This window comes from Megalobrama amblycephala, linkage group LG1 (assembly GCF_018812025.1).
Source record: "Megalobrama amblycephala isolate DHTTF-2021 linkage group LG1, ASM1881202v1, whole genome shotgun sequence".
NCBI lineage: Eukaryota > Metazoa > Chordata > Actinopteri > Cypriniformes > Xenocyprididae > Megalobrama > Megalobrama amblycephala.
Window position 1 is genome coordinate 55749441 of NC_063044.1, and position 13540 is coordinate 55762980.

At 36.1% G+C, this 13540-nt stretch overlaps 1 protein-coding gene across 7 annotated transcripts in view; it reads right to left on the reverse strand.

The window, feature by feature from the left end:
• clec16a (C-type lectin domain containing 16A) overlaps positions 1 to 13540 on the reverse strand; it is a 74767-nt gene that overhangs the window by 38362 nt on the left and 22865 nt on the right. For 5 of the 7 annotated variants that reach the window (XM_048202700.1, XM_048202693.1, XM_048202728.1 and 2 more), the window contains 4 exons: positions 9695 to 9926; positions 4679 to 4802; positions 3548 to 3648; positions 1651 to 1770 (listed from right to left, as the gene is read on the reverse strand). In XM_048202700.1, coding sequence (XP_048058657.1) covers positions 1651 to 1770; positions 3548 to 3648; positions 4679 to 4802; positions 9695 to 9926 — 577 coding nt within the window. The remainder of the gene's footprint in view (positions 1 to 1650; positions 1771 to 3547; positions 3649 to 4678; positions 4803 to 9694; positions 9927 to 13540) is intronic. The other 2 variants (XM_048202716.1, XM_048202708.1) reach the window with 1 other exon arrangement.

Below are 13540 nucleotides of genomic sequence, written 5' to 3' on the forward strand. Positions count from 1 at the left end.
TTCATACCATTTTAGGGTTATAAAATGATATGAAAATGATTAACACTTATAGAAATGCTGAGATAAAAGACAAAAAAAAAAAAAAATACAACCATCTCTTCTTTTGTTGTGCTGGTTAGCACGTTTTATTGCAGTGAACCATTTCAGTCGTCTATTGGGATCCTTTGGAATATGATAAAATGACTTCCTGGCAGCAGTCCACCATGTTGAAATAGTAAGGTTTGTAAGGTCTAAACATAAACACAATCTGGTTTTAAATAATTGTTCGACCACTATCGATACCAATGCTACAGCCGCTCTAACGATCTCCTGATGGCCTGCCAAAATGGCGGAGTTTCGATTGCGTGACGTCAACCTCCAGAGCTCTATTGAAAGAAAGCCTAAAATATAGGCCTAGCTTGAATAAGTGATCCAACTCTGTCATGTTCTCTAGGATCAGTATGCAATGAATAATGACACTGATCGAATGCATGTTTATTCTCGACATTTTATTTAGACTTTATTCTCGAAATTTAATGATTTTATTCTCAAAATTGTATTTTGACTTTTTTTTTTTCTCAAAATTTAACAAGTTTAATCTCACATTATAATGACTTTAATCTCAGATGGTTTTTTTTTTTTTTTATTATTGCTTGGCCCCTAATCCTCTTCTGTAAAAAGCTTAAAAATAATTGGTTAATATTATTTTCCTTGTCCGTGGCCTTGGTTACATAATCAGAAAAGTAATTTCAGAGCAGTGTTATTTATTGTTAAAACTAAAACTATTAAAAATAATTTCCATTAAATCGAAATAAATTAAATAAAATATAAATATTAGATGAATGAAAACCTAACCTTGAACGAAAAATTAGAAATGTTGCTTTGGGAACTAACTGAAATAAAAAAGTATCTACAATTTATAAGTAAAATTAATAAGTTACTAAAATGACTTGGAAACTAAGACAGTTAAATAGATACATTAAATAAAATTAAATCAAAAAGTGAAAATATAAAAACAAAACCTAATTCAAAATATTAATAAATACCATAATAGTATATAAATGATACCAAAATTAACATTTGTCAAGAATAACTTGCATTGATGAAACATCCTGTTAGCGTTCTACTGTACCGCCTGCTGTACACATACCTTTCAAAAGAGACCAAAACCCTGCATATACTCCAAGTGGTTCAAGAACAACATGCAATATACTTTGGGCATGCCTTTTTTTGGCGTTTTAGGCTAATTTTACAGGAATACTAAGGGGTTAAAACCAGATACATTTTTTAAGTATCAAAAGAGAAAGTCCATTTTGATTTCATATAGCCTTTAACCACTTTAGTTTGAATAACAAATAAGTTTGATGCATTAAACCCACAGTGGATATTTACTTCACAAGACATGCAAAAGAAGTTTTGCTTAAGATGTGTGTACATAAAATGTTGCACAAGCAATAGATTGAATTATCAGTCTATAGTAAACAGTGATGGCTTTGATCTACACAGTCAAGTTCAGGCACAACGATGGAATCTGCAGAGTGTAATATTTAATGAGCATGTCCAAGCAAGTGAAAGATTATACTTGGAATCAGTCACAAAGTACAATAGAGTGAGAACGTGCATGTGAGACGTGGATGATGTGACTGTGTGTGTGTGTGTCTCTTCAAGTACCTGGCTGAGCAGCCTGGCTCATGATTCGGATCACTCTCTCCACCAGCACCTGACTGTAAGAGCTCCTCTCTTGATTTGGCACAGGCAGCTGGATCCTCTCTAAGAGCTCTGGGTTTATACCTGCACGTACCCACATGCACACATAAACAAACAAGATATAAAGAGCAGAAAGTTGGAGCATGTTCTTGGCACTATAAAACTATCTAAAATCGTGCAATTACATACGCATTACATATTAAGCAAGCAAACATAATTTGTAAGCATATATATATATATATATATATATATATATATATATATATATATATATATATATATATATATATAAGGAATGGATACATTTTAATATACATTTTTTAATATATATTTAATATATGTATATATGTTAATATATATTTAATATGTATTATTTGTATATGCTGTGTATTTTTTTTTTTAAATATGTATATGCTGATTTGGTGTTAATTTTCTCATAACATCAAAAACAGTTATATTAAAGGTGCCATCGAACGTTTTTTTACAAGATGTAATATAAGTCTAAGGTGTCCCCTGAATGTGTCTGTGAAGTTTCAGCTCAAAATACCCCATAGATTTTTTTAAATTAATTTTTTTAACTGCCTATTTTGGGGCATCATTAACTATGCACTGATTCAGGGGCTGCTGGCCCTTTAAATATCGTGCTCCCTGCCAATCGAGCTCGCGACTCTATAATACAGTGCATTTACAAAGTTCACACAGCTAATATAACCCTCAAATGGATCTTTACAAGATGTTCGTCATTCATGCTGCATGCATGCTTCGGGTCATGTGAGTATAGTATTTATTTGGATGTTTACATTTGATTCTGAACGAGTTTGATAGTACTCCGTAGCTAAAGCTAACATTACACACTGTTGGAGAGATTTATAAAGAATGAAGTTGTGTTTATGAATTATACAGACTGCAAGTGTTTAAAAATGAAAATAGTGACGGCTCTTGTCTCCGTGAATACAGTAAGAAACGATGGTAACTTTAACCAACAGTAGCCTACATTAGCAACATGCTAATGAAACATTTAGAAAGACAGTTTACAAATATCACTAAAAATATCATGTTATCATGGATCATGTCAGTTATTATCGCTCCATCTGCCATTTTTCGCTGTTGTTCTTGCTTGCTTACCTAGTCTGATGATTCAGCTGTGCACAGATCCAGACGTTACTGGCTGCCCTTGTCTAATGCTTGAACATGGGCTGGCATATGCAAATATTGGGGGCGTACATATTAATGATCCCGACTGTTACGTAACAGTCGGTATTATGTTGAGATTTGCCTGTTCTTCGGAGGTCTTTTAAACAAATGAGATTTATATAAGAAGGAAGAAACAATGGAGTTTGAAACTCAGTGTATGTCTTTTCCATGTACTGAACTCTTGTTATTCAACTACGCCAAGGTAAATTCAATTTTTGAATCTAGGGCACCTTTAAGTAATATTATTAATACAATATATTAATATTAATGTATTGTGATTAATATAAAATATATCATTTTTGTGGAAACCGACAAGTTAATTAAATTAAATTAAATTATTTTTTGATGAATACAATGTTCAAAAGAAAAGCATTTATTTGAAATAGACATCTTGGTAACATTATAAATGTCTTAACTGTTACTTTTGATCAATTTCATGTGTTCTTACAGAATAAAAGTATTCATTTCTTTAATACATTATATATAAATACACACACACACACACACACACACAGAACATATCAATAATGCTTACAAATTCTTATATTCTCGTCTGTAATGGTCTTAATACTTTTAGTATTAGTATTAATATAATAATACTTTTACATCTATCAGTTTATTTGCATGCTTTGCTTGAGACTGTTATTGCTGAAGAGACAGATCATACCTTTACTGTGAGACACAGCATACAGGAGACAAAGCACAAACAAAGCCTGGTAATCTTCTTTCTCACAGTCCAGTGCATTATAGAACATGTCCAGGAAGGGCCTAGAACAACAACCAAGATAACAGCTGTTCTTTCATTGTTTCCGCTTGAAATCATGCAGAAGGTTTGCACAACAGAACAATGTGTACAATATGCAATGCACAATTTGTAAAGACATACTGCTTTGTTTGAGTGTTGCAAATGTGAAAGGCATTTAACTAGACAAGCCATTGTCTATTAATCATGTCAAAATTATTAGTCTGACTTTGAGGAGCACTCATATCCATTCCAGACTAAATGACTTCACAGGTGTAAATGTTTCTTCTTATGTACCAAATCATGTCCATGCAGAATATTGCTTTTTCACAGGCATGCCTTGTAGCTCTTTAATCGTCTGGTTTAGATAAAACGCATAAATATCGCTTTTGGAAGGCTTGGGGAGCAGTCTGAACACGTCCTGGGCCCTTTTTCCTTTGAGGACGCCAATCTAAACATGGGAGCGTTACTGTACTTCAAATGGAACTGAGAATAACAAGCCAACTGCAGGGTCATCAGTTATGTTAATACCGTTAAAGGGATAGTTCACCCAAAAATGAAAATTTGATGTTTATCTGCTTACCCCCAGGGCAGATGTAGGCGACTTTGTTTCTTCAGTAGAACAATGGAAGTGATGTCTAGCACTCATTGAAGTATAAGCGCGAGACATCACTGCTGCTATCAGACCTCGCTAACCGAGTGCTGAACACAGTTGGACATAGTGGTATATTAGAGGTAAAAAATTATATAAATACTGTTCGGTTTATCGCACAAACTGATCGTTTCGTGTCTTAGGACATCAATGTGTTGTCACGAGCCGCAGGGTTTAATTTGGATTTGTCCGTGCATGTTTTTTGACTCTTATAAATTGTGTTACCATTGACACACATTATAAGACTAACAGACGGCAACGGTTGGAGTTAAAAATCATCATTTGTGTTCTACTGAAGAAACAAAGTCACCTACATCTTGGATTCTCTGGGGGTAAGCAGATAAACAACAAATTTTCATTTTTGGGTGAACTATCCCTTTAATGTTAAAAAATTGGTTGTATACCTGCTCTTCTGGCCTTCGGATCGTGCTGCCGCAGCAGCGCTCTTCTCCTCGTCTGTAATGTTCTGTTCCGTCAACGTGGACACATCAGAGATCTTACATTTTTCCATCACCACCATCTCAATTTCTGCAAAATACAAACATAACACAGAGTATAACAGCAGAGCTGGATTTTGGCACTGTGTATGTCAGATATCAGCCATGGAAGATCCCCACACCAAACTGATCTGAGCCGTCTAAAGTTACACTAATGGATTTCCCTTTAAATAACTGTATGTCCGCAGACCTTTCATTCAAAAAAGGGAAACCACTTGGTGGTATTTAACGTCTAGAACTGAATCTAACAGCCAAAGCCACAACGGATTGTTTTCTATAGTTACATGTATTAACAGCTACTATAGTACTAATGGCAGAATAGATTGTAAATGCTTGTAGATTGTAAATGCTATATATATATGTGTGTGTGTGTGTGTATATATATACACACAGACACACACACACAGACACACACACACACACACACACACACACACACACACACACACACACACACACAGTATATAATGTGCATATTTAAGTATGCACTGTTTTCAACATTGATAATATTAAGAAATGTTTCTTGAGCAGCAAATCATCATATCAAAATGATTTCTGAAGGATCATGTGACACTGAAGACTGGAGTAACTACTGCTGAAAATTCAGCATTGCCATCAAAGGAATACATTATATTTTAAAATATATTGAAATATAAAACAGTTATTTTTTTAAACAAAATAACATTTCACAATAGTACTGTTTTTACTATATTTTTGATCAAATAATTGGAGCCTTGGTGAGAAGAAGAGATTCTAAATAATTACAAAAATCACACCGAACCCTAACTTCTAAATGGTAGCATAGGTTATGTTACATTTTTATTTAATTCTACTTATTTTTTTTTTCTATTCTCGTATCTTGTGTTATATAAGCATGTATGTATTTATGTATGAAGTACTCGGAACTCCTGGAAACCATAAATTCCTTGTATGTTCGTGCACACTTTGCGAATAATCTGATAAGGTCTGATCTGCTCATTCTGATAAGGGAAAAATTGTTAAATGCAGCTAAGAGCACTATACTCATACACTTTGTCTAATAATTATGGTCAACACCAAATTTTAAAAGAAGTTTCGTCTGCTCACCAAGGCTGCATTTATTTAATTAAAAATACAGTAAAAACAGTAATATTGTGAAATATTATTACAATTTAAAATAACTGTTTTCTATTTGAAAATATTTTAAAATATAATTTATTCTTGTGTTGAAGCTGTATTTTCAGCATCATTACTCCAGTCTTCAGTGTCACATGATCCTTCAGAAGTCATTCTAATATGATGATTGGATGCTCAAGAAACATTTAGTGTACAATTGTACAAAATATTTGTGTACAATATTTTTTTTTTCAGAATTCTTTGATGAATAGAAAGTTCAAAAGAACAGTGTTTATTTGAAATATAATCTTGTAACATTATAAATGTCTTTACTGCCACTTTTTGATCAATTTAATGCATCCTTGCTGAATAAAAGTATTAACTTCTTTAATTTGTTTAAAAAAATAAAATAAATGACTTCGTAAAATATATTCTAACAGAAAACAGTTATTTTAAATTGTAATAATATTTCACAATATTACTGTTTTTATTTAATTTTTAATTAACTAAATGCAGCCTTGGTGAGCAGACAAAACTTTTAAAAAATCTTACTGCTCCCAAACTTTTGAACGGTAGTATATAAAAAATATAGCTGCAAGCAGCAATTACGGGGCCAAGCACAAAAACGGCACAAGAAGCCAGCCAACATGGCTGGGAGCATCAGATCAACAGCAGCAGTGAGCAATTAGAAAAAAAAAGTTATTCACATTTTTGTCAATTTTGTAATAACTTTTGACCACAAGGTGGCGCTGGTCCGAAACTTCTCAGGCTCCTTCAGGGCATTGTCCTGATGACCCATACCAAATTTATGAATATTGGTCAAACCCATCAGAAGTTATAAGCAAAAATAGCTATTTTTCATATCTCCACTCCAGTAGGTGGCACTGCGCCGAAACACTCAATGATGCCTCAGGTCATGCTTGTGATGACACGTACCAAGTTTGATCTGAATATGATAAAGCATTGCAGAGATACAGCTTCAAGAGTCATTTTTGCATCATGCCTCAAATTCATTGCTCCGTTATACGAAAACGGTTTGACTTATCGACTTGAAATCCATAACTTTTTGTCGGCATGGTGTGAAGATGATACGGTTAGATTTTGGTCAAAATCGGAGCAACGGTCTAGGAGGAGTTCGAAAAAGTAGGTTTTTAAAGAAAAACAATATGGCGGACAGGAAGTTCAGCCAACTATGGCAAATTTGATATCTATGTTCTTGGCATGACCCAACGAATCAACTGAGACCAGTTTCATTACAATGAGTTAAAATAGTCAAAAGTTATTAGCATTTTTGTACATTTTGTTATAACTTTTGACCACAAGGTGGCGCTGTTCCGAAACTTCTTAGGCTCCTTCAGGACATTGTGCTGATGACCCATACCAAGTTTCATAATGATACGCTACTGCGTTCATAAAATACAGCATTTTAGCACAAAATTCAAAATGGCCGACAGCCAAAATGTCCGAAATGGGAAAATTGGATATTATTCGATTCGTCATGATGCCCCAAATCGAACAAGACCAAATTCATGATTTTTGGCCAAACCCATCAGAAGTTATAAGCAAAAACATAAATTTTTCATATCTCCGCACCACTAGGTGGCGCTGCGCTGAAACGCTGCATGTTGCCTCAGGTCATGCTTGTGATGACAGGTACCAAGTTTGGTCTGAATACGATAAAGTGTTGCGGAGATACAGCCTTATGTCTATTTTTACAAGCACTACGTACAATTCGTTCGCTTGTTTTACGAAAACTGTTTGAGTAATCAACTTGAATTCCTTGAATTTGAATTCGGAACTTGAATTTGGTTCAATTTTCGTGAAAATCGGAGTAACGGCCTAGGAGGAGTTCGAAAAAGTAGGTTTTTCAGAAAATTCAAAATGGCGGAAAAATTTTCATGACGGAAAATGATCATATGGTGCAGTCGAATCAGCTTGAACCAAGGAATCAGAGGAAAAAAGAATTTTTTTTTGTCTCTAGCCCTTATGGTTCAAAAGTTATTAGCATAAACATAAGTGCTACTTTGGACAGCTGGTGGCGCTAGAGGGATTGAGTTAGAGACTCCAAATTTGCTATGGACAAAGGTCATTCTGTCCTCTAACTGTGTGCCAAATTTCACAACTTTCCCGCAAGTGGTTCTATGGGCTGCCATAGACTTCAAGAGCGGAAGAAGAAGAAGAAGAAGAATAATAAGCGTACGGAACGCCAACAATAACAATAGGTGCCTAAGCACCTTCGGTGCTTGGCCCCTAAAAAAAAAATAATTATATATATATACACATATACATACACACACACACACACACACTTCTCACAAAAAGTTAGGGATATTCAACTTTCGGGTGAAATTTATGGAAAAATGTAAAAAGTTCATGCTACAGTTATATTATTTCAAGAAAGTAGGGCATTTAAGTAGAAGCATGCAATGGTAATTTCTTCATCTCAAACTATTTATTGAAACAAAAGCTAACAGCAGTGGTGGGGATACCACAACAAAAATGTCAATGTCTCAATAACTTGTTATGTGTCCTTGAGCATCAATTACAGCTTGACAACGACGTCTCATACTGTGACTCTTCCCGTCTCGCTGTGTCTCTGTTGCAACCTGCTGATGACACTAAGCTCAGTGGCAACTTCCCTCTGAGAACATCCCGTTTGAAGCCTCGCAATGGCCAGGTACTGTTGATCAATTGTTAGGTGTCGTCTTGGTTTCATGATGTCAAAATGTGAAGAGCATGATGAAGAGGACTGTTATGCAATGAGTACTGAAACTCTGAAAAGTTGGATATGTGCATTCAAAAGTTTAGAGAAGGTCAAATTAAATTCTCCTGTAAAGAATATGGTGCATTTTAGGCGCATTCTGAAATTTCACCCAAAAGTCAAATATCCCTAACTTTTTGTGAGTAGTGTATATTAGGGGAACCCTAGGTTGGTTGAAAGACCGCAGGTTGGAAAAGACTAAAGACTAAAAGAATAAAACTCAACACCTAATGAACTTGCAAACCTGGTAAAGGGGTGTAAAAACGTTGCTCACAAACACAATCCTCAGTCTTAAATGTTAAGAGTTACTTCAATGAACTTTATCATGAGTTATAGCTGGCTGTGTGTCAGACGTGGGGAAGGACGACTGAAGGAATGAATCATCACACATACAACAGGAGATGGGGCTTAGCTCACTTTCCCTCTCAATTCTGACAAGATTAAGAAAACACAAAAATGTTTCTAAAGGTGGGAGAGGGTGGGGGTGAGGTTTTGCCCAATCGGAAAGGTGGAGAGCACAGAATGAATGTGGACCAAAGTGACCGTGTCAAAACACAGAAATGACGTGAGAAGGTGGAGTGCTCTCGCAACTGGCAAAACTTGATATAGCCAAGTAGGACGTGTTTCTGGATTAACACTGTCATCTTTGTTGGTCCTGGAACAACATTCCTATGAAACAATCAAAAACCAAACCCTAACCCTAACTGTTTCCAAAAATCATCAGGAAAGAATTATACTATTGTTCAAATCAATAACCTAAGGCATAATAACCTAATCTGATTGGTTGATAGGATTATTGCTCCAACCCATATCCTACTTGGGTCAATCTCAATAAAAAGGTGTCCTTTTGAATTCAACATAAGAAAGTCAGTCATACAAGTTTAGAACAACATGACGGGTGAGTAAATGACACAATTTTCATTTTCAGGAGATTTTTCCCTGTAAGTTTTACCATATATTTGTACCATGTATCAGTTTTGAGAGCAGAGCCACAGCCGAAGTGTGGTGTGATCCAAAGAATGGAGGGTCAGTCAGTCATGCTGGGACATTCATCTAGTGCTACTCACCTTCCTTGTCCCCACTTGTCCTGCTGGCCTTTGAACTAGCCTCTGTACCTTTAGCCTTTTCCTTCTCGTCTTCCGGCCCTTCCTCCGATCCTCGTTCCTCCTCCTCTTCCTCGCCCACGTTCTTGTAGTTGGGTCTTTTCTGAGCCCTCTTCCTCCCACGTTGACGACTCATCTCAAGGGAACGCTCCAGACTTTCTGGGGGCTTGGTGAAGCGACGAACACCGGCATTGCTCTAAAAAGAAATTACCGATGGATGAGGAATATGACTAATATTCAAATTTTTGAGGCTCATGAAAAGTTCTCTTCTCATAATAAAAATAAAATAATAAAAAGTACACCAAATGCAAATTTACAGTTTGGAGGATTTCCAAATAACCGAAACTTAGTCTTTCAAACATTAATAAGCTTTATTGGGAACATTTAAATATAAAAACAAAGACAATCCATATTTTCTTAAAACATACATTTACATAATAAACCTTTTACTGCTTGATCTCGGAACAACATATTCACACATTAACCATCTCGAATAACAGCAATAGCTGCTTTTACAACGTCTGCACAACTTAAAGAGGCAGTGAAAGGAAAACAGTCTCTGGCTTCTCAGAAACAAGAACCCGCTAAGACAGGAAACAGCTGCCAAACAGTCTAGGACACATTTGGTAAGTGCAGTATGGACAGCAGTGATGTTTCTGAGGATCTCCAAAAAGCCATGCGAGACGAAGCACTAGACAGTTGCTGCTGGACAGCACACTGAAGGTCCCCCAACCTCATTCATGACGACCGCACAAGAGATAAGATGTTCATTCTAAGAACGGCAGGAAAACACAGTGAACAATCACCTGCTCGTGGTCTCACAGAAGCGCTATTGCACTCTGAACCACTCGGTCTGCTCTTCAAAGAACGCCTGTGTGGATTCAAAGAACCCACCTCTACTGTTTCAAAAACTTAAGATGAAGTGAAACTGTGGATGGAGAACATCAAGTTTGTGAGAAAGCAGCTTTGATGAACATAAACTATCTGGTATTATACGAATTAAAAACAACTCTCAAAAAAAAAAAAAAAAAAAAAAAAAAAAAAAAAAAAAGAGTAAAAAGTAAGGACCACAGCAGGTCACAGTGACAGTGCGAAGAACATGCTGAGAAGTGGAGCGCTCAGTAGGACGCCTCATTTGCAAAAAAACAGCCATCTGTGGTCTCCCTGTGGTCACAGACTTAATGAGTGAATTCTATTCAAAGTGCAATGTACATCACCAAGACTGATCTATTTACGAGAAAAGACTGAACAGATAAAAGGCAGCTGATGACCTCACTCTTTGTGCAGATGCTGTCAAGATAAGCTGAATATATATACATATTAAAAAAAAAAACACTTCTAGAGTTTACTAAAGGAGAAAGTGTGGCATCTGACGTGTTGCATACATCTCCTCAGATATGCGTGACATCATTTTAAGGATCAAAACAACAGGCCTGTGACATCTAATGCATGTGACTGATGCGAGAGTCCCAGTCACCTCAGCCAACCGAAATGACCAAGTTGCATTCGCCAGAACACTGAAATGTGACAACCACTTGTTGAACAGAAACAGGTTGCTAAAGCATGCCACCAGGCTACAGGTGCGCTTCCAGCAAACTGCATAGCAGGTGTGCCTTTGCTTACACATGCACCCTGCTAGATATGCAGTATGTAAATCGTATAATGAGAAAACGGGAAGCTTCTAATACGGTAGCGGTTTTGCCCTTCATCTCTGCACTACATAACTTCATACTTCCTGTCATCTGTGCAAGGACGTGTTTGAAATCCTATTCTACACATCCGACGTCTCTGTTTGGTCCTTTCTGTGCTCATCCTCTAACTGTGGCTTGCGGTGAAGGAAGGTCATGTGATGTGCGTATGTGTGTGTGTGTTTGGGTGTCAGAGGCTTGCTGGTAACACACAGGTACTAGCACCTATTTTACAGGCTTTACGGGAAAGGAAAAGTAGGTTAGAGGCAGTGCGGTGATGGTGTAAGGCAAATCGCTGTACATCAGAGCAACGAGAGCCACAGCAAAAGACAGACCAAAACTCTGCATTTACATAAGGATTCCCACCGGCTTCCTCAATCAAGCTCTTCACAACACGCCACAGTCCCACAACATACTGTGTATTATCTAATCGAAACATTGATGGCCTGATAAATAACAAAAAATTTGTTTTAGCTTAAATGGAGACCTTTGGCAAGAAATGGAAAGATAAAAATTAAACTTGCACAGTTAATTCATGATTCATCTCCTATTTCTCACATTATTTTAGAGCCAACACATTTGGTTCCTAAAGAAAGAATCCAATAATATGAAAGTGTTGTCTCAAAATATATGCGCACTGTGGAATACACAAAAAAAAAACTTGTCATACCAGTACAAGAGCATACATTTGAAATGTTGATATTGCATATCAGAGTTTCTCACAGAATGCAGTTTTGGCATAGTGAGATATTTTCAGAGATGTTTTTGCTAATGTTATCTGATGGTCTTTGTTTGTACAAAAATACAATATTTGTTGAGCTTTGATAATAAAATCTTGCAATTTAAAGAGTGCAAATTACTTTGCCTTTGATAAACATCCTATCTGGATTTCATTTATAGATAAACTAAAGAAAGCAACAGTAACAATGTCAAATCCAATGCATAAAATGCATTTAAACAACATATATAACCAATTAGCCAATCTGTGCTGAATAGTAGCTTTACTTTCGGCTGGGTCAGGTGTTAAAATCTGCAAAAGTTTTGCAGACGCAGACAGAGTTTTGTTTACAGTTCAGGGCAGCACAGATGTGCATGGTGTCAACAGTTTCATGCAAACCAAAACAAATGTAGCAGTCAGCAAAATTACTTAATTTCACAGCACTCATGCAAACTTAATGTCATTGTTGTGATACAAAAATGCAATTTGTGTTGATATACTTAACAAATCCTGCAAATAATTTTTTTTAAATGCCTCTTTTCCTTGAACTGCTCTGAAATTTCAGTCACACAGGTTGCACAGGTTTAGGGAAGCTATGGTTGACAAATTACCGTCAGCTTGTAAAAAAAGGGTCAAGTAGAGCAGGCTGTGGTTAAGCCTGAGAGGTGAGACACAGAAACAGACCGCAGAAAGGGGCAGAGAATGGGAAAGGGGAAATGGCTTTTGATAATACTGACACAAATGAGAAGAGAGACTGTTTCCCTGAAAAGGCAGCTTGACTTTTTTTTTTTTTTTTTGCTGATGATAAACATACATTTATCAGAATAATAAAGGGGGGAGAGCTGAAGCACATCTAATATTAGCAGATACACTTGTTAATAACCATTCTAGGAATGCACATTGATGCACTTCTTAATGCACTAGGAATTCACAGAAACACTAGTTAATAACCATTCTAGGAATGCACAAAAATACCAAATACTTTTTTAAAAACAGTGACTAATTTTTTTTTTTATTCTACATTAAAGTTACAATCAAGCAGAAGTAGCGACAGTTTCATCTGTATTGTAATGTACTTCAGAGTAAAACAGATGATCAAAATATGAAGGAAAAAAAAAAGGTGGGGACTTGCCACAGTCACATTTGGGTTTGTCTTAGTTTTTGTGGACATTTAGGCCCCGTTTACACTAGCACGTTTTTGTTTTAAAACGGTGTTTTAAAATGGAAACTATCCTCGTCTACACTGGTGTTTCCACAGTGTTTCAGAAACGATCTGTGTACACTTAGAGTTGTCAAAAGTACTGACTTTGGTATCTGTCGGTAATGAATTTTTTTTTTTAAAAATTGACGCTTTGAGCACTATTGAGAGGATTTGTAAACACCTCTGATTGGCCATTGTGTTGA